Here is a 22,269-nt window from a genome sequence, read left to right on the forward strand (position 1 = left end):
CGGGTTCTGTAGAGTCCCTGTCTTGAATGGCACGGAGGAGCGCATATTCGGCCTATGCACAATTCTTTGGGACTGCTGTAGAAAGCCGAGTGCAGCACTCTATGTCCAACACTCCCATAGACAGTGAATGGAGCGGAGTTGGAACATGCGCACTTTTTCCCTATTCAAGCCCAGATCGTGAAGGGTCACAGCAGTCGGACCCCCAGCAATAAATAAGCTATCCCCTATCCTATGGATGAGTATTATCTTAGCATTTTGGGACTATCCATTTAACTCTTGTTTGGACCTAATTTTTCATATCTGACTTGGAGGTCTCCTTGTTGCCAACCAGTACTCCAGCTTTCGTTTTTATGATTCCACTGGAAAATGAATCACGGCCTTTGGTTGCAAGGGGCAACAAGACCACTTTTTCTTTTACTGTATATGGTTTTTAAACTCGAGGAAAAAAGACATTTTAAGGATATAAAATTGATTATTATTATTATTATACCATTAATGCCATGTACGGGGCAGCCTATATTGTGTAATTGTTTAGGGTGACACACCACAAAGACCATGGCTATAAATCCTGGAGTACAGGACCAAAGCCATCTGACATGAGTTTTCTTGTTCCTCGCAGTCATGGATTCCTTATTTGTGGGGTTAGTTAGAACATGTTATTCTAAATTGCTGTAGGCGCTGTTTTTCCAGTCAGTAATGGAGCAGAGAGAGGCTCGTATGTACATGTCCGTACTGGCTCCGATGGTCAGTGTCTTGCTACTAACTCTTGGTAGGATGACTTTAGGCCCGCTAAATCCAAACCTTTCTGGATGAGCATGATGGGAGTCGATATAATGCCTGGTGGTGATCGGTCAGATCACTGTTACCCCAAGAGCTAGCTGAGCATTCAGTTCTGACGAAGGTCCCTAGCAGGACCCAAAACGTTTAACAACAATGAATGCACAATAAAAGGAACTTTATTCTCACAAAAATGCGACTTTCTGAGTGCCAAGTTTATTTGACACCATACTGCATTGCACGGGCTGGATACCCTACTTGGGCACCTCATCTCGCATTTTCAGAGTGCCGTGTTCTGATTGTACTTTAACTTGGGGAGGAGGGTAGTAGAGAGTAGATAGCGGGTACAAATGTTCTCAAATGTTTCCTTCATAATGCGTAACATTTTCCTCACATACGGTAAATTCAGTCCCTTTCTCTTCTCTCTCTTTACTTGTCCTATGTCTTCACTCTTCCTCACTACTTCACCGCAACCCAGCCCAACACTATAGTTCAGCTAGCAAAGAGTCCTTTACTCAATTCACGGTTCCCTGACTTCTTTCCCCTAGGGGAGCTACTTTACCAGTATGACCGGAAGTTATCTCTTCTGTCCCTGATGCCTTGGAACTCTCTCCCAGGGCACTCTCTTCATCTTGTCTGGGCCCTTTTACCTTTAGGAGTTCTGGGCCTTACCGCTAGGCATCCTCTCCCAGGACCCGTCTCCGATAAATCCGATAAAATCACTCTGTCTCTCGGCCACTCTTCCTACTTTCTGATCCAAATCACACCAATTCTCTCTCCCGGCCTAAACTTATCTTGGCCGAACCCACATATATATTACGGTAGTTTACTTTTATATATGGGGTCCATTATGTAGAAAAGTTTTGCAGGTGAGGTGTTCCGACATATCTACCGGACGGATGACAAAAAGGCACTTTTTTTGTTATAGGACCTATCAATCTATTCAATCTAAATATACATTTTGGGTCTGTTGAGTCTGTAACTCTTTCGACTCGTGCACACGACCGATCTATATCGGACAAGTGCAATTTGTGGCGTTGGATAGCATGCGTACTCATGATATTGTATGGGGCCGTGGACATGTCCAGTTTTTTTCTTGGACCGAGAAAGTTGGAGACATGTTCAACTTAAGCAGGCAATGCAAGTCTATGGGTTCGTGAATAACATCGGACCGCACTCATATGACAATCAAGTGTGGTCCCGATTTTCACGGACTGACAGAATGGAGGGGGGGGATGACTTTATTTTTCTCTCCACCTTCGACAAAAGCTGATGCCACGCTTATCAAACCCTGATCAGCGTCGGATCAGAATAATCAGACCATTTTTCTCGGATGGAGAGAAAACGGCCGTGTGCACCTACCCTTTTGCAGAATATTTTGGGAGGGATTTTCCTCCCCCAATACAAATGCCAATCTATGATTTTAATAAGAAGGATGATTTTTTTTTAATTCTTTTTATTTCTGAATGCAACCTCTTGCTATAAGGGTAAAGCGTTGTTCTGACCTGCTTCTGTCTCCCGTGTAAATTGTGTAATGCCGGTATTTCGCAGCCTTCCATTCTGTGCTAGAAAAAGCAGCCCCGAGAGGCTAATTACCGGTGTCACCCTCTCGTCTGCTGGAGACGGGTACAATTGGGCATTTTATTTTGTTGCGTTCTGTCAATCGGTAATGGATGGTTTAATGATTCCGCTCTCCTCTCTATCTAGCGTGTGCGTCTGGGTAAAAAATAGAAATGCGAGCTTGTGTTGCTATCTTCAGCTTCTCCCTCGGCTTACTTGTTCCGGGATCACTGTGCGTTGGCAGAGCCGTGTGTGGGATTTCGTTAGGGTAGATGAGCTCGGTAGGACAGGATTAGGGTGCACTCCGGTGCCGTGTTTGCGGAATGCTAATTTCGCAAGTCGGGCAGAATTAGGATGCCCTTGCTAATGCGCGTCAGTCATGTGGGCATCTGGGAAGCATATATGGTGGCCTTCTAGAAAAGCTTTGGGGGAGTCTTGGCCCGACCACTCGGCAAGTGAGAGATTAGATCTCGGAGAATCACCTGTCAAGGTGTTGAGACGTAGCAAGTATCTAGTTGGCTTCTCCCCAGAGGAAACATGACCTAGATAGTCTTTCTCTCTCCTCGTCTGTCACTGGGCAGGTTTGATTCATGTGGAGGACCGGGAGGCGGAAAGGAGAAAAATTGTTTTGGGAGTTTAGAATGCAAATGAGCCTGGAGTAATGAGGGCTTAGGAATTCCAGCAGGGCGGCATTGTGTATGTGCTCCATGCCTAATCTAAAACTGAAAGGGTGTTTGTAAATGAGGAGAGGTGATATGATGGAACCATTGAAATCTATCAGGGATAATATAGGGCTAAAAAGGAATTATGTTAATTTTTTTTTTTTTTTTTTGGAGAAAGCGACAGTGTATAAGGCATTGCTGAGAATTTGGCGCTCGGGCTCCTCCGCCCCGGGGCTTAGTCTAATTTGGAGTATGGAGGTTTGTTGAGGAAATTCCAAATGTGTCTCCAGAAAGTACCTATTGTTCATCTTGGGTTTTTGTGTTTAAAAGTATTTTTCTTTTTTAATTTTCAAGTGTGTTTGTTTTGTTTTTTTACTTCATTTTCACTTTTTACGTCTTCATTTTCACTTAACTATATTAACAAAATAGTTAGATATCGTCCAATTTTTGCCCTGGTCACTAAGCCAACTTCCTGTTCTGTAGAAATGACTTTTCATCAGTCTTATTGTCATCACAGACAGGATAACAATGACAGGTAACTAGAGATGAGCGAACACAAACTTAAAAGTTCAAGGTTTTTATCGGACAATTAGTGTCAGGCGCTAAACGCTGAATGCAAACTTCTCCCAAAAGTCCTGTGCAATGTTCGAAGTGTTGGGGGAAGTCTGGGAGGAGACAGAGAAATTTTCCTGCTCCAAAATTCAGGTCCCCATTGTTTTAAATGAGGTTCAAGTTCAGGTGCAGTTCTGGGACACGAATAGAACATTGGACAAAAGTTCAGGTCAGGTACAGAACCCGAACTTCCACGGGTCCACTCAAGCCTCCGCCTATCTCCACTTTGAAATCTAACACCTCTGTATACAGCAGATAACACAGGATCCACCATTCACAATACAATAAGTGATGTCACAGCTCACCCCCTCCTCCTGTACTATGACTGATAACACCTCTATATGCAGATAGCACAGGATCCACCAGTCACAATAGGTGAATATGTGACACCTCCTCACTGTAAAAGGTAGCATTTTTATACACAGTAGAAAGCATAGATCTACCATTTACAATAGGTGATGTCACAGCTCACCTCCTCCCCCCTCCCTGTATAATGAAAGAGAGGAAACTGTAGGAAACACAGGGTCTGCCATTTACAATAGGTAATGACACAGCTCACCTCCATCCCTCCATGCACAATGACAGTATACACCAAATAACACAGTATCCCTCATTTACAATGTGTTGTCACAGCTCACCTCCTCCTCCTGTATAATGATAGTACCTCTATATATAGTAGATAACACAGGATCCACCATTCACAATAGGGGATGTGACAGCTCACCTCCTCCTCCTGTGCAATAATAACACCTCTATATACAGTAGATAACACATAATCAACCATTTCAATTTATGTCTCAGCTCACCTCCTCTTCCTTGTGCAATAGCAGGTAATACCTTTTATATACAGTAGATAAGACAGGATTCACCAGCTAAAATAAATGATGTCACAGCTCACCTTCTCCCCTCTCTGGACAATGACAGTTAACTCTATATATAGTAGATAACACCGGATCTATCATTTAGAATTGGTGATGTCACAGCTCACCTCCACCCCTTCCTTTAACCTTTGCCCTGATCGGAGCAAGTCTAGAATAGCTCTGTGGTCTAGTGGCCAGGATGAAAACTGCACTCATCTATTACATATATGGAAAATAAAAATGATTGTCAAACATTAAAAAATATATATTTCATATTAAAAACTGATTTTTGCAATATTTCATTTTCTGATGACACATTTTCTTTAAGCCACCCCATGCTTCTCTCTACCTGGTGGATATGACTGCAGAGTGCATGCTGAGACTTGTAGTTGCACTATAGATGGAGGGCCGCAGGATGCCTGTGCTGTAAGTGAAGCATTGGGTGGCGCTACATACAAGTTTTATACATGCGGCCTAATTGCTCTGACACTAATTTATAGTAATAAATGGCCGCTCGGCTCTTGCAGTAATAACCCTGTGGGCAGGATATGAGCGTCGGTCCTGAAATTTCATTCATTAGTGTCAGTCCTGGAACATTTTAATGTCATGAATTGCCTGGTCTGATATTATCTTGAGGCTAAGTGCAAGACGAACCAAAGCTATTCTACTGAAATGCCTCACGTTGATAGAGACATAATGAAGTCCCATCAGCAGATGTGGTGAGATGTCAATTAGATTGTCGCGAGAGAGAGCGTAGAACCTGGCAAAACACAGGTCTACCTGGCCACAAGGTGGGATTAGGAGCATGGGCCTAGGTGGACATCACTTATCGAGAGTAGAGCTTGTTTGGAGAACCCAGGAGTCCTAAAGATTTTGACACCCATACCAACCACATGGCATATGATCCTAAAGCTGGCCATATACATGAGGTAGCAGTCAGCAGACGGCCATCTTCTTGCCTGTCCTGCACACATAGGTGCATGTGTTTTCAGCGGGGAGAGAAGAGGACCTTTGCTGCTCCAGGCCAGGATTCCAACTGCCCGATTCTTCTCTCCCCAAATTCAATAGTCACTTGTACATATTAGATGGTTGGCCGGCCTCGACAAAATCAGCATGTTCTCCATGAGTATGGAGGCCTCAAGTCTGGCCATACACATTACATTGCCGACTTTTGGATATAAACTCACTCTCACCTGACCCCATACACAGCATGCATGTGTTCTCCCCATAAAGATTCTGGCAACCAATCATCTCTCCAAAAAGAACAGGATATGGAAGTTGAAGTCCAACTACGTGATCTTAATCCCAACCATCAATGGAGATTCAGAAGGTCCTCATACATATTAGACAGTTAGCCAATCATCTCCCCAAAAAGAACGGGATATGGAAATTGAAGTCCAACTACGTGATCTCGATCCCAACCATCAGTGGATAGTGAGAAGGTCCTCATACACATTAGACAGTCAGCCAATCCCAATAAAATTGGCCAAAAAGGATATTTCCCACACTAATCCTACACTGCTCTCATTTTGACACTACCATATCCTCTGACGGTCTTTACTTCCTGATACACCAATGACTTGTTGCTACCTGCAGTCAATCCGCATGTAGAGGATGGTGATTGGCTGAGCAGTCATCTCCTGTTTTGTCATAAGGTCCTGGGAAGTAAAGACCACAAGAGGACCCAGAAAAAATTTTAAACGGGAAACACAGGGTATCAATGAGTTGCTTCTTTGTCAAGTGGGCAGTCCACGGGTATACCAGTAATAGCGTCTTACGATCTACGGTCATTTTATACCATCCGAGCATGTAAGGTGGATCTGACCACGCGTTGTGAATGACACATGCCACTGCAAAAGTGACCATCCTAAGCAGAAAGCATGCTTCCTTCCTAAAATGTAATTGTCCAGCCCCCAAAGGACTGTCTTTTATGAGGTCCCTTTGTTCCCTAAGTCCAGAATTGGATTGCAGTAGAAGAAGAAGGAAAATCTAGTGGCATCATTTCTAGTAAGCAGCAGTTCCATCTTTTATGGATTTTATCTTACCAGTTATGAGAACTGTCTATTTCATGTTGTACGTTTTCCACCCGGTTCCTATGTTTTTTGTTTTTTTTATTTGACAGTCTACGGATTCTCTGATGTTATGTGTTGGAACAGTTTTCATGTGCATGAGAAGAGACATGAGCAGAGGAGTGTCTTTCAAGGTTTCGGTGTTGCTGACTATAGATGTTTGATCTACTGCTTAAGTTATTACATGACTGAGCTCTTGAGAAGTTCTTGGACCTACCTTTTGAAGTTGATAACTTTGATGTTTTCTCTTACAGCCAATGAATTCCATCAATATCCTGCGCCATTGCAATCCTGATTCCACAAATGATGAATGACTGCAAGTTACACCTAAGCCTCCCTCCGGCACACCATCTCTCCAACATTACTGGAGAATCCTACGATAAACCAGTCTTACGTACCCGATTCATCATAGGGTTGGACTTCCGATGGACATGCCATGGTGACATGAAAAGGATGAGTTAAGGGTACTTTCCACAGAACCAAGGTGTGTGGGCTTGTGTTAGTGAGCGCTTGTGCCGCTCCTCTTGGGAAGGTGTAAGGACCATGAGCTTGTCCCTGAAGTCTCGAAGATTTGGGAGGCCAGTAAGCCCACAACTAGTTCTCTTGCTTCTGTTTGCCTTCTGTCTTTTGAGTGTCTTCATCTCAGCCTACTATCTCTATGGATGGAAAAGAGGACTGGAGCCTACGGGTGGTGAGCCGCAATCCTTGGACTGTGACGAGTCCAAAATTAGCCCTTCGCGTCTACTCCCTGTGAAGAACATGAGATCAATGGATACTTCTAGAACAGATCCGCTGGTGCTAGTCTTTGTCGAAAGCCTATACTCTCAACTTGGGCAGGAAATAGTGGCTATTTTGGAGTCAAGTCGCTTTAAGTATCGGACCGAGATAGCTCCAGGCAAGGGTGACATGCCTACTCTTACCGATAAAGATAGGGGGCGATTTGCACTAATTGTGTATGAAAATATCCTAAAATACGTTAACCTGGATGCGTGGAACCGAGAATTACTGGACAAGTACTGTGTGGAGTATGGTGTTGGCATCATAGGCTTCTTCAAGGTAAGGTGGTCATGGACTTCTGTGCTTCTAAGTCTCTTATTTCTAAATGCCATCTAGAGGAACTAGTTTTAAGCTTCATCCGGTGGTAGCTCTATAATGTCCGACAGTTGTAGAATTGATGCCCTAAAATTCCTCAGTCTTTGGAAATCTGATTTCTCAAAGCTTGGATGTGTTCTTTTGTGGTCAACCCATTTGTTCTTTCTTTTATTCCCGGGCCCAAGACACAACTTATTTAGTCCAGTTGAGTGGCCTTAATCCTCTGACAAAGCTGTAAAAGGGACATTGTTCTTCGGCCGGGGTCTTGCTCTGGACAACCCCCCTTTCAACTTCTGCTTTTCCATTCATGAAGTTTCCCTTCCTCTCCCTCTCAGTCTACTAGAGTAACTAGACAACACATGGCCTTTAGGTCCTATTTCTCCTCTATGGGTATTGGATGGGTATAAATCACAGGGGTAGATGAGAAATTGATGTAATTTTCTGTTTTATGTCATATTTTGCCTGGTGTGGTGACCTTGAGCAGTTCCATATCTTGCGCGCCGTTCATACCCATCGTTGGGTTTCGAATGCATTAGCGTTGAGCTCATCACCACTCCCCAGCAGCTGAGATCCCATCTGCACTATACACTGATGCTTTGCAATGTGGGTTCTTTTCTCTTTGTGTCATTTACTACTTTTCTGACAATGCCCTACGGCCATAAAATCCTCCAGAGTGTCCATTGTTAAAGGGATTGAACAGGTTTAGGAAAATAAGCTTCCCTGTTCAGGATTGTCATCACTAATGGCGCATTTAGACTAGCTGACCTGCAGTGGTAAGCCAACATGGAAGCCGATCAGTGGTAATTTTATAGCCAACCGCGCTTCCCATGATTGTTCTGTATGTACATACTGCCATTGTTCTCGGCAGCACATGTCCTGTTAACACATGCTGGTGTGCTGTCGAAAACGATAATTTTTAGGCTAGCCCAAAAATTATTTCACCCAGTGAACGAGCATCTCTCTTCTTCTGGAGGACCTGTACTATTCTGCTGTACTCAGACATCATATTGACATGAATAGATACTCTGCAATACTTCATTTATCCTGCGGAGGTGCTGCAGGAAAACTAAATAATTACTGATAAGTTTTCCCCAACAATTACCCCGATCATTGAGGATCTCAGAAACAGAAATTTTTGTGATTTGCTTATTATTTAGGGACTCTTCTAAGTAGAATTTGCCCAATGGGGTGAACCCCATAAGCCAAGCCAATAGATATTAAAAAAGCAGTCATTTTCTGTGTGTATTCAAGACGTAGGAGGCCAAGTGTTAAAATAACACACACAGATATATACTACATTTTTTTAAAATGATTCTAATGGATCAGTAGACTGCATTCTCTGAAGTATTTGGGGTTGCCAACCTTCTGAAACATTCTTTTTTTTAATGCATGTATTTTGGGGTAAAAATAATTTTGGCTATTGAGCTTTATTAAAAATTGAGCACTGTTCGCTTTTTATAACATCTGTCTGGCTCTTTCTATTGCTGGCTGCAAATTGAGTTAACTGAGAATCTATCAGTGAGCGCGTTCTGATAAGACAGTTTGTAACTCTTAGATCTGTTTTTTTCCTGAACTCCTCTCCTCTTATTTATGACCACATAAAAAATAATGAATGTGCAGGGAAGAAAAAAAAGCCTATAAAACCCAAATGGTGGAAATTGGTTAATGAAATCCAATTGCAAAAATTCTTTGAATCCCAACTACAGTGCCTACAAGTAGTATTCAACCCCCTGCAGATTTAGCAGGTTTGATAAGATGCAAATAAGTTAGAGCCTTCAAACTTCACACAAGAGCAGGATTTATTAACAGATGCATAAATCTTACAAACCAAAAAGTTATGTTGCTCAGTTAAATTTTAATAAATTTTAAACATACAAGTGTGGGTCAATTATTATTCAACCCCTAGGTTTAATATTTTGTGGAATAACCCTTGTTTGCAATTACAGCTAATAATCGTCTTTTATAAGACCTGATCAGGCCGGCACAGGTCTCTGGAGTTATCTTGGCCCACTCCTCCATGCAGATCTTCTCCAAGTTATCTAGGTTCTTTGGGTGTCTCATGTGGACTTTAATCTTGAGCTCCTTCCACAAGTTTTCAATTGGGTTAAGGTCCGGAGACTGACTAGGCCACTCCAACACCTTGATTTTTTGCCTCTTGAACCAGGCCTTGGTTTTCTTGGCTGTGTGCTTTGGGTCGTTGTCTTGTTGGAAGATGAAATGACGACCCATCTTAAGATCCTTGATGGAGGAGCGGAGGTTCTTGGCCAAAATCTCCAGGTAGGCCGTGCTATCCATCTTCCCATGGATGCGGACCAGATGGCCAGGCCCCTTGGCTGAGAAACAGCCCCACAGCATGATGCTGCCACCACCATGCTTGACTGTAGGGATGGTTTTCTTGGGGTCGTATGCAGTGCCCTCCAGTCTCCAAACGTCACGTGAGTGGTTGGCACCAAAGATCTCGATCTTGGTCTCATCAGACCAGAGAACCTTGAACCAGTCTGTCTCAGAGTCCTCCAAGTGATCATGAGCAAACTGTAGACGAGCCTTGACATGACGCTTTGAAAGTAAAGTTACCTTACGGGCTCGTCTGGAACGGATACCATTGCGGTGGAGTACGTTACTTATGGTATTGACTGAAATCAATGTCCCCACTGCCATGAGATCTTCCCGGAGCTCCTTCCTTGTTGTCCTTGGGTTAGCCTTGACTCTTCGGACAAGCCTAGCCTCGGCACGGGAGGAAACTTTCAAAGGCTGTCCAGGCCGTGGAAGGCTAACAGTAGTTCCATAAGCCTTCCACTTCCGGATGATGCTCCCAACAGTGGAGACAGGTAGGCCCAACTCCTTGGAAAGGGTTTTGTACCCCTTGCCAGCCTTGTGACCCTCCACGATCTTGTCTCTGATGGCCTTGGAATGCTCCTTTGTCTTTCCCATGTTGACCATGTATGAGTGCTGTTCACAAGTTTGGGGAGGGTCTTAAATAGTCAGAAAAGGCTGGAAAAAGAGATAATTAATCCAAACATGTGAAGCTCATTGTTCTTTGTGCCTGAAATACTTCTTAATACTTTAGGGGAACCAAACAGAATTCTGGTGGTTTGAGGGGTTGAATAATAAATGACCCTCTGAATAAACTTTTCACAATTTAAAAAAAAATTAAACAAAGAAATAATATTCTTTTTTGCTGCAGTGCATTTCACACTTCCAGGCTGATCTACAGTCCAAATGTCACAATGCCAAGTTAATTCCGAATGTGTAAACCTGCTAAATCTGCAGGGGGTTGAAAACTACTTGTAGGCACTGTATATACATAGAGGATTTCTAATGGTAAGCCAGTGCAGTTTATGTGGAGAGAGTCTGTGCAGAGCCTATTGGTGGTAATTAGCGATGAGCGAGCGTGCTGGGATAAGGTGTTATCTGAGCATGCTTCTGTGCCACTAATGGCAGCTAGTCTTGGTTGTGAGTTGTCACTATGCCTTAATCCTAATCTCTGTTAATAGGATCATGCATATAACATACAGTAGCTGTTGGTTGAATGACCCTTCAGTTGATAGCTAGCTTCCTTGCTTGCCTCGTTGCCCCCCAGCTCTGCAGAACAGGCACATTTTTCAATAGGAGTTAATGAATTAAATGCATTGTCCCATCATAGACATTAGCGGCATATTGCTGGCATATGTCCAGTGTCAGACCAATGGGGGACTGGCCATGACACTTCTCTGTAGGACGTGTTTGTCCACTGGTATGGTCTGTAACCTTAACCGGGGTTATGACTCCAATCAGACAAATACCGCTCATGTGTCTGATGAAACAATCCCTTTAAGAAACTTTAAACCTACACACCCTACACATTTTATATAGCATAGTGCACAGTCCATATTCCTCCATATAGTATAATACACCTCCATATAAAATGCACAGCCCATAGTCCTCTATGTAGTATAATGTACCCCATAGTCATCCATATAGTATAATGTACCCCATGTTCATCCATATAGTATAATGTACCCCATATTCATGCATGTAGCATAGTGCACAGCCCATAGTCATCTATGTAGTATAATGTACCCTATAGTCATCCATATAGTATAATGCACAGCCCATAGTCATGCATGTAGTATAATGCACAGCCCTTATTCGTCCATGTAGTATAGTGCACAGCCCATAGTCGTCCATGTAGTATAGTGCACAGCCCCTAGTCATCCATGTAGAATAATGCACAGCTCATAGTCGTCCATGTAGCATAATGCACGTACCATAGTCGTCCATGTAGTATAATGCACGGCCCATAGTTGTCCATGTAGTATAATGCACGGCCCATAGTCGTCCATGTAATATAATGCACAAGCCATAGTCATCCGTGTAGTATAGTGCACAGCCCATAGTCGTCCATGTAGTATAATCCACGTCCCATAGTTGTCCATGTAGTATAATGCACGTCTCATACTCGTCCATGTAGTATAATGCACATCCCATAGTCGTCCATGTAGTATAATGCACAACCCATAGTCCTCCATGTAGTATAATACACGGCCCATACTCGTCCATGTAGTATAATGCACAAGCCATAGTCATCCATGTAGTATAATGCACGTCCCATAGTTGTCCATGTAGTATAATGCACAGTCCATAGTCATCCATGTAGTATAATGCACGTCCCATAGTCGTCCATGTAGTATAATGCACGTCCCATAGTCCATGTAGTATAATGCACGTCCCATAGACGTCCATGTAGTATAATGCACGGCCCATAGTTGTCCATGTAGTATAATGCACGTCCCATAGACGTCCATGTAGTATAATGCACGGCCCATAGTTGTCCATGTAGTATAATGCACGTCCCATAGTCGTCCATGTAGTATAATGCACGTCCCATAGTCCATGTAGTATAATGCACGTCCCATAGACGTCCATGTAGTATAATGCACGGCCCATAGTTGTCCATGTAGTATAATGCACGTCCCATAGTTGTCCATGTAGTATAATGCACAGCCCATAGTTGTCCATGTAGTATAATGCACGTCCCATAGTCGTCCATGTAGTATAATGCACGTCCCATAGTCCATGTAGTATAATGCACGTCCCATAGACGTCCATGTAGTATAATGCACGGCCCATAGTTGTCCATGTAGTATAATGCACGGCCCATAGTCGTCCATGTAGTATAATGCACAAGCCATAGTCATCCGTGTAGTATAGTGCACAGCCCACAGCCCATAGTCGTCCATGTAGTATAATCCACGTCCCATAGTTGTCCATGTAGTATAATGCACGTCTCATACTCGTCCATGTAGTATAATGCACATCCCATAGTCGTCCATGTAGTATAATGCACAACCCATAGTCCTCCATGTAGTATAATACACGGCCCATACTCGTCCATGTAGTATAATGCACAAGCCATAGTCATCCATGTAGTATAATGCACGTCCCATAGTTGTCCATGTAGTATAATGCACAGTCCATAGTCATCCATGTAGTATAATGCACGTCCCATAGTCGTCCATGTAGTATAATGCACGTCCCATAGTCCATGTAGTATAATGCACGTCCCATAGACGTCCATGTAGTAGTATGGCCACCGTGTATTCATTGACTTAAAAGATAAATAAAATAAATTCTCCCCTCCCGTTCATCCCTCTCGTCACGTGGCGTACTCTTCTGAAGCCGGCAGCTGACTTTAGGTTGCAAGCGACAGGAGTGCATGAAATCACTGCCATGTGCCCCTGGTCATGTGCACGTCGTTGGCCAGGGCCCCCATACACTTTAACCTGTTGGCCAAACCCTGTCGATATTGACTATCGGCTAATGTGTATGGGGCCCATTACATGCTGCCAGTCACCTCTGGAGGTGACTTTTCTCCAGGGAGAACGAAAGATTGAGTATTCTAACTCAGCATGGCCAATTCTTCCTTCATCCACCATCCCACTGGTGAGAGAGTCAGCACACCGTCATAGTCCTTATACCGACTGTATGAAGAACCAAGAATGAGAAATTGCTAAACCATGTGAGATGGCTCCAGCATTGGAGAACTTTGATATCAGATGAGGAGAACCAACACCTTGTGGTGGTATCACATACCTAGGCTCGATGGCCACCTGGCTCTGTAGACTTGTACGACCTGAATACTCCAATATATTGTCACCATTAGGTGAAGTATCTGAGATATGGAGGACAGTTGTTTTACCTCGCAGTGGAATCCATACCATGGATGTTTTCCTCGCGAGGCTTGTCATGGTTGGGACATCTGAAATACTCTGGAGGCCTCTAGAACCTCATCCTAGTTATATGTCGGGCTGTACGCACATCTAGTTCTGTATAGACTGGCGTAACGTCACATTGTGGCTGCCAATTGTCTTTTTAACAAAATTCATGCTTTTTTTTACTTACATTTTTTTCAAATTTTATTCCAACTGATCTGGGAAATCTTGGCGCCGCTTCCTTTTTACCATACAATGAATGCCGTAAAAAAGGAAACCCAAAAAATAGCGGAATTTTGGCGGGTTTTTCTTCACTACTTTTTTCCACCGTCAATTTTTGTTCCCTTTTATTTAATATATTTTACAGTAAAGTGAATGGTGTCACTCAAATCTACAACTCGTCCCTCAAGAACAAGCCCCGATACGGCACTGCAAATGGGAAAATATAACAGTTTCGACTCTTGGAAGAAAGAGAGGATAAAAAAAATAAATGTACAAAAGCAAAAAATGGCCACAGCAGGAAGGGGTTAAGTGCAGTTTGTAGGTAAATTTTATTCGGAAGCAAGAGCGACATGAGATAAGGATCTGAATCCAAGTAGGAAAAGAAAACCATAATGGTCCGAAGACTGAGATGGTCCTTTCTTGAATTTGCTGATGATCATTATTTTACTCTATTATGAAGCACAATTAAAAGGAATGTAGGTAATGTAATCTGACAGCAACATGATGTAGGGGCTGAGACCCCGATTCCAGAGATGTGTCACTTACTAGGCTGTGTGCTGCTGTTTCAATAAAATCAGTGTTTTATCGACAGGAGATTACCGTATCTCTACAGGACTAGGTGTCTTGTGTCTCCTCGACAACTGCTTTCTGTAACCCCACCCCGAGGTTTTTGCTATGTATTTTGACAGCAGCATGATGTAGGGGCTGAGAGCCTGATTCCAACGATGTATCACTTAGTTTACTGAGTGCAGCAGTTGTGATAAAATCACCGTTTTCTCTGCTGCAGAGCTCGGGAATGCTGTGCAGTGTATAACCCTGCCCACACCACTGATTGGCCGCTTTCTGTTTACAATGTATATTGACAGAAGGCTGACAGTGCTGGGGGTGTGGTTAGACTACCAGACACGAGCCACCTAGTCCTGAAGTGATAATCTCCTGCTGATAAAACACTGTTTGTATTGAAACAGCAAATCGGAATCTAGTAAGTGATGCATCACTGGAATCAGTGTCTCTGTCCCTATATCAGATTACATAGCACAACCTGCTGACATATTCCCTTTAATTCTAAAGAGATCTTCGTCGCTGTCCCCATTGGGGCTCACAATCTAAATTCCCGATTACTATGTATTTGGATTGTGGGAGGAAACCTACATAAACAGAGCGAGAGCATGCAAAACCCAGGATCCCAGCGCTGCAAGGGTGCAGGGTTAATGACTTGAGCCCCCGTGTTGCCGTTAAGCAGTGGGGTCTCGGATGCTGCTCTCATTTGTGCTGGGCCCAGTAGTACTTCCCATTAGTCCGTTACACTGTATTCGCTGTGCTGGGGCCTGCCTATGTCATCAGATTTCTGTGTAACAAGATCTGCGCTTTAGCAGCCGGACTCCATGCGGGGCCACCTGTTTACACAACTTTTCAGAAGTAATACGGCGTAGTCCGCGCCGCTGAATGGAAAAATAAACAGATTTTATCCTTCCCTTTGAAATCCATGTATATGACCTAATATGCTGCCATGTTCTGCACGATTTGGCTTCTCCTTCTCCTTTTTTTTGCGATGGGAGTGAAATTACTGAAATCATATAAGTACTTGATGCGTTTACATTTTTTATCAATCTTTTATATTTTCCAAAAGTATTTGCACATTAGTTTTTTTTTTTTTTTTTTACTTTTTAATACTTTATTTTCTATCTGCAGGGGGCGCAATGTTAGATCAGTGTAGCTGATGTACTAAGCCCGTCTGCCCCAGAACGCTTCTACCAAATGTTTGTAAAAATCCCTTTTTGCCCCTTTAAAGTTGTTGTGATAAATTCCCCTGATGACAGGGAGAAGGGAAGCTGTGGTGTACCGCCAATGGCAACAGGCCACGTGACTGCTATGGGATCCGTGAACTTGGGGGGAGGCAGTGCCAGCGCCTTGCCCCCCCCATGATCGCACGTTCAACTGTATATGCATCCTGGAAAGTAATGCTAAAGAGGGAGCATCAGTGATGATCCCTCCCTCGTCATTCTTCCTCGAGGTCTGATATCTCAGCGCAGCAGCCGTGATGACGTCACTACATGGCGCCCGCTGTGCTGAAATGAGCGGACACTTCAGAACGCTTGTTGTAGAGATACTATATGGAGGCCTATGAGGAGTGCATTATACTATATGGAGGCCTATAGGGAGCGCATTATATATGGAGGCCTATGGGGAGTACATTATACTATATCGAAGCCTATGGGGAGTGTATTATGCTATATGGAGGCCTATGGGGAGTGCATTATACTATATGGAGGCCTTTGGGGAGCGCATTATATATGAAGGCCTATAGGGAGTACATTATACAATATGGAGGCCTATGGAGAGTGTATTATACTATATGGAGGCCTATGGGGAGTGTATTATGCTATATGGAGGCATAAGGGGAGTGCATTATACTATATTGAGGCCTATGGAGAGTGCATTATACTATATGGAGGCCAATGAGGAGTGTATTATGCTATATGGAGGCCTAAGGGGAGTGCATTATACTATACAGAGGCCTTTGGAGAGTGCATTATACTATATGGAGGCCTATGGGGAGTGCATTATACTATATGGAGGCCTAAGGGGAATGCATTATACTATACAGAGGCCTTTGGATAGTGCATTATACTATATGGAGGCCTATGGGGAGTGTATATACTATATGGTGGCCTACAGGGAGTGCATTATACTATATGAAGGTCTACAGGAAAGCGCATTATACTATATGGAGGCCTACGGGGAGCGCATTATACTATATGGAGGCCTATGGGGAATGTATTATGCTATATGGAGGCCTAAGGGGAGTGCATTATACTATATGGAGGCCTATGTGGAGTGGATTGGAGGTTTATGGGCTGTGCATTATACTGTGGAGGGCTATGTGGCGGCTATTATAATGTATGAAAGCAATTATACAGTGTGAAGGTTTGTTTGGGGTCCATCATACTATGTGGGGGCCATTATATTGTTTGGAAGGCTAGTGGGGGCTATTATATGGTGAGGTGTGGGGCCATTATACTGTATGTAGGCCCATTATACTGCATGGAGAGGTCTGTGAGTACAAATAAAGGGGAATTTACGGCTTCAGTAGGAGGAAAATTGCTTTGTAAAGGCTAAGTTGTGAGATGTGCTGTTCTGTGATCCTGCCAAATATTTTGTTGTTGTTCGGGGGTGCTGTTAGGACTTCTGCTATTGTGCCCCATGATTTCTATGTACACACCTGGATACAGTGGCATGTTATTGGGTTATTGTGAAGAGTTAAGCAAGTTGAAGATGAAATGATCTCTAGAAGGCCTAAAGTTACAGATGACAAATTTCCTTTGTATTTTAGGCAAAAAAATTATATTTTCTTCTTTTACATTTTAAAAATTACAAAAAGGAAAATGCTCCAATGCAAAAGTTTGGGCACCCTGCATGGTTACTATTTTGTAACACTCCCATTTGAAAGTTTCACAGCCTGTAAACACTTTTTGTAGCCAGACAAGAGTCTTTCAGTTCTTGTTTGAGGGATTTTCATCCATTCTTCCTTGGTAAATTCTTCTAGTTCTGTGAGATTCCTGGGTCGTCTTGCATCCTCTATTTTGAGGTCTAGCCACAGATTTTCAATGATGTTCAGATCAGTGGACTGTGAGGGTCATTGTAAAACCTTCAGCTTGCGCCTTTTGAGGTCGTCTATTGTGGATTTTGACGTGTGTTTAGGATCATTATCCATTTGTAGAAGCCATCCTCTTTTTTTACAGATGGTGATATTATGTTTGCATCAAGAATTTGTCAAAATGTCATTGAATCCATTCTTCCCTCTACCCGTGTAATGTTCCCCGTGCCATTGGCTGCAGCACAACCCCAAAGCATGATTCATCCATCCCCATGCTTAATGGTTGGCAAGATGTTCTTTTCCTGAAATTCGGTGCGCTTTTTTCTCCACACATACCTTTAATCATTGTGGCCAAAGAGTTCTATTTTAACTTCATTGGTCCGAACTTGTTTCCAAAATGAATTAATATTGTTTATATGTTCTTTTGCATACTTTTGACTCTGAATTTTATGGTAAGGACGCAAGAGAGGTTTGCTTCTGATGACTCTTCCATGACGGCCATATTTGTGCAGGTGTCAGTAGAATAATGTACCACAACTCCAGAGTGTGCTAAATCTTTGTGAAGGTCTTTTGCAGTCAAGCGGGTGTTCTGATTCGCCTCTACAGCAATCCTACGAGCAGCTCTCACTTAAATTTTGCTTGGTCTTCTAGACGTTATCTTGACCTCCACTGTTCCTGTTAACTGCCATTTCTCATGTACATTTCAAACTGAGGAAAGGGCAACTTGAAAGCTCTTTACTATCTTCTTATAACCTTCTCCTGCTTTGTGGGCTGCCACCATTTTCAGAGTGCTAGGCAGCTCCTTAGAAGAACTCATGGCTGCTGTTTTTTTGAACAAGGTTAGAAGAGGCTTGGTTTTTATAAACCTGGGAAAATTTGCATCTCCTGGCCTTTCCTAATGTTGATAGTGAACAAGCCATAACCCTAACAAACTAATTGCCACTGTATAATCTGCTCTGAATGGTGAATCCTATGTTATTTACTGCACATAGAGGCTATAGCTTTTCAATGTAATGCTGTCTGTGATGACATGAGACTGCTGAAAAAATGATAGCTGACAAGTGAAAAATTGAAAAAAATGAAATATGTTTCTTTACGGTTTTTTAAAATATTAGAAATATAAAATCAGGTCTTTTTTTCTGATTGCGCATTCCTTTTAAGTGGGTAAGTATTATTTTTACCTACACACAGTAGCGGAGCTGGGATGCTTTCTGGGGTTGGTGCTGACAGCACGTAAGCATTTTCTCTCTTTATGTGTGAGGTTTGCCAAGAAAAAGTGATTAAAAAAAAAATCATTGGTAATTGTGCTTCTTGCATTTGAAAGCTGCAACATTTCGCAAGCTGCTGTGCTGTCACCTGAGTCGGATACATGGTTTATACCGTGACGGCACAGGTGTGAATCTTTCTTGTGCTGGGTAAGCAGAGCCGAGTGTTTGCGCATCAGCCATGTCTCCGGTGTAAACAGAAACAGCGTTAACGTGAAAATGGAAGACGACCGGGCTCGGGAAGAGATGGATGGGGCATGAAGGGTTCTGTGCATGTATAGAGTTACATTCTTTATGTATAGTGTAGGCCTCTCCTACAAACTGAGCCTTATTCCTGTTGCTTGCTTCTTGGCGCACTGACCAGGCATTATTTAATCATCTTCTGCCATAAAATAGCTGTGGTCATAACTACGATGGACTTGAGAATTTCTTTCTTTCCACCACAGGCCAACGAAAACAGCCTACTGAGCGCTCAACTTAAAGGATTCCCCCTATATCTCCACTCCAACCTTGGCCTCAAAGACTGCAGTATCAACCCAAAGTCCCCTCTACTGTATATAACCAAGCCCAACCAGGTGGAAAAGGGCGACCTACCGGGAGAAGACTGGACCGTCTTCCAGTCCAACCATTCCACCTACGAACCGGTTCTTCTGGCCAAGACGAAGTCGGCTGAGACCATACCTCACCTGACCGTGGACGCGGCCCTACACACAACTGTGGTACAGGATCTGGGGCTCCATGATGGTATCCAAAGGGTCCTTTTTGGTAACAACTTGAACTTTTGGCTTCATAAGTTAGTCTTCGTGGACTCGGTGTCGTTTTTGACTGGAAAGAGGTTGTCCCTTCCGCTAAACCGCTACGTACTCGTCGATATAGATGATATATTCGTTGGCAAGGAGGGAACTCGTATGAAAGTAGAAGATGTGAAGGTAGGAGAGGTTCTGTCAAATTTAGTCCTCTATTTGGTGTGGGGTTTTTTTGTTTTGTTTTTTTGTTGAGTAGGTATCCAAAAAAGTGATTTACCTTCATTTTATTCTAGGCGCTCTATGACACCCAGAATGAGCTGAGAACGCACATCCCCAATTTCACTTTTAATCTTGGCTTCTCTGGAAAGTTCTTCCACACTGGTGAGTTGGATGGATCTGTTAAAAACCAAACTATCAACACTTATTAAATATTTTTAAAGGGAACCTGGCCCGAACCAGAGGCGGCATGTAACAGACGATGGCCGCAAGATTTCACCCAGGTATGTTTGAACCTGAAGCGTTGCGGCGGGGCCGGATACCAAACCACACGGGAGTCTATTTGGACAGGCCGCTTGCCGATGGCTTCTCCCTGCCTGGTCTCCTTGATTGGCAGGTTTCTACTTGTACACACACGTTGGGAGAGACCAGTCAAGGAAAAGCTGCCAGGGACCAGCCAGTCTGACTAGTCTCCCTTGCGTCTCAGTCCCAAGCGCTGCCGCAACGTTTCATAGTCAAACATACTTGGCTGAAATCATACAGTCAATGTCTCATGCATGCTGCCCATGGTTCTGGCGGTATGTATCAGCTGTCAGGTTCCCTTTAAGCTTTTACATTTCTTGCCTTTATTTTTTTGTGCTTCACTTTCTATGACTTTCTATTGAATCTGTAATCTGCGTGCTTCTGTCTCCTGAGTTGTGCTCTTCTCTGTGGTCTTTTGAGCGATCGGTGAGGAGCATCGATCTGCAGGGTATTAAACATATAAAGACTTTTCCAAAGATTAGTTACTCTTTTAAAGTATATTTAGTAGTTATTTTAGTTATTTTTCTTAAAGGGGTTCTGAACCTATACTTTCCAGCCTGAGTTGAGATTGAGTGTGGAGAGTCGCCGCTGTTTAACAGGGCGATGGGATTCCTCAGCAATTTTACCACCCCCCTCCAGTGGTGACTCCCGATGCCTAATGTCAGCTTGAGTGGGAGAGTTTGAAGCACAACCACTTTAAAAGGATTCTGTCAGCAGTTTTTTGCTATATAATTGGAGATCTGCATGATGTAAGGGCCGAGACCCTGATTCCAGTGATGTCACATGCTGGCCTGCATGCTGTCATTTTAATATAATCACAGTTATTTCTCCTTTAGATCTGTTAGTGCTCAGAATACTGAGCTGTGTATAACTCCGGCCCCACACTACTGATTAGCACCTTTCTGTGTACACTGCATACTGACAGCTGCCAATCAGTGGTGGGGGCGTGGTTACACAGGGCAATTGACTAAGAAGCACCAGACACCTAGTCCTTTATAATAATTTCCTGTTGATAAAACACTGATTTTATTGAAACAGCAACACACAGCCTAGTAAGTGACACATCACTGGAATCAGACTCTGATTCCTTACACCTTGCTGTTCCAAAATTACATAGTAAAAATCTGCTGACAGATTCCCTTTAAGAACTTCTTATCTTAGCAATTTAAAGGGGTGGTTTGTATCTTCACAGATGCCCTTTTTTTTTGCCCAATTTCCCCACCCTTTATAAACAGTTTCATGGTGTAGTATTAGATGGCGGTCTTTTATGAGTAATAGAAGGATGTCTGTAGTCGGCCAGGATGGGGAGATGCTCGCACCAAGTGACTCTCTCTGATACGACGGTCAGATAGGGACTCGGTTCGCGATGGACAAGGATGGTCCTTATAGGACAAGCCCCTTAACGCAAGCCCTCATCAAATCATTGTAGAAAAATAAGTGTGGACGTCAGTGATCACAGTCTGAAGGGGATATTTTTAGATTTGTTTTGCCTCCCATATCCACCTGCCAGCAGAATACAGACCATATTCTCGGGCTGTAGGCTGCCATAGGCAGTTCTACATTCAGCAGCCATAGAGAGTCTGAACCTCGCCTCTTCTCTGCAGTATTTTCCGATTACTCCTGCAACTTTTTTAATAGGGCTTCTTCCTAGTAAGGTTAGGACACGGGTATAAATAGCTTCCTCTAACCTTCAGTTGGAGAATGTGGGCTGATCTGGTCTTTTAGAGGAGCGATAACAGAATATTTGGTGCAGAGCTGAAGGATTTCCTGCGGCGGTGCGGATTTTACTGGCATTTTACAATCTCATTCGTGGACTGTTCTGCCAGGTACGGATGCAGAGGACGAAGGAGATGACCTCTTGCTTTCTTACGTGAAGCAGTTCTGGTGGTTCCCTCACATGTGGAGTCACATGCAGCCTCACCTCTTCCACAACCAGTCGGTGCTGGCGGAGCAGATGGCCTTGAACCGGAAGTTTGCTGTGGTGAGTGTGAGCGAGAATGGCTCGGTTGCTTTCTTCTCTATCAGCCGTGGGAGTTTCTTCGGTGGTCACTGCTTGGAGGCCGATCTGCCATGACTTCGAGATGTTCTTATGGGTC

At 43.4% G+C, this 22,269-nt stretch overlaps 1 protein-coding gene across 1 annotated transcript in view; it reads left to right on the top strand.

The window, feature by feature from the left end:
- The window catches only part of NDST1 (N-deacetylase and N-sulfotransferase 1), a 68,066-nt gene that overhangs the window by 23,680 nt on the left and 22,117 nt on the right, over nt 1-22,269 (top strand). The window contains exons 2-5 of the mRNA XM_073567968.1: nt 6,795-7,596; nt 19,355-19,837; nt 19,948-20,035; nt 22,000-22,154. Coding sequence (XP_073424069.1) covers nt 7,084-7,596; nt 19,355-19,837; nt 19,948-20,035; nt 22,000-22,154 — 1,239 coding nt within the window. The 5' untranslated portion in view covers nt 6,795-7,083. The remainder of the gene's footprint in view (nt 1-6,794; nt 7,597-19,354; nt 19,838-19,947; nt 20,036-21,999; nt 22,155-22,269) is intronic.

The sequence above is a fragment of the Dendrobates tinctorius genome, unplaced genomic scaffold, assembly GCF_039654945.1.
Source record: "Dendrobates tinctorius isolate UK_male_01 unplaced genomic scaffold, ASM3965494v1 ptg000020l, whole genome shotgun sequence".
Classification (NCBI taxonomy): Eukaryota; Metazoa; Chordata; class Amphibia; order Anura; family Dendrobatidae; genus Dendrobates; species Dendrobates tinctorius.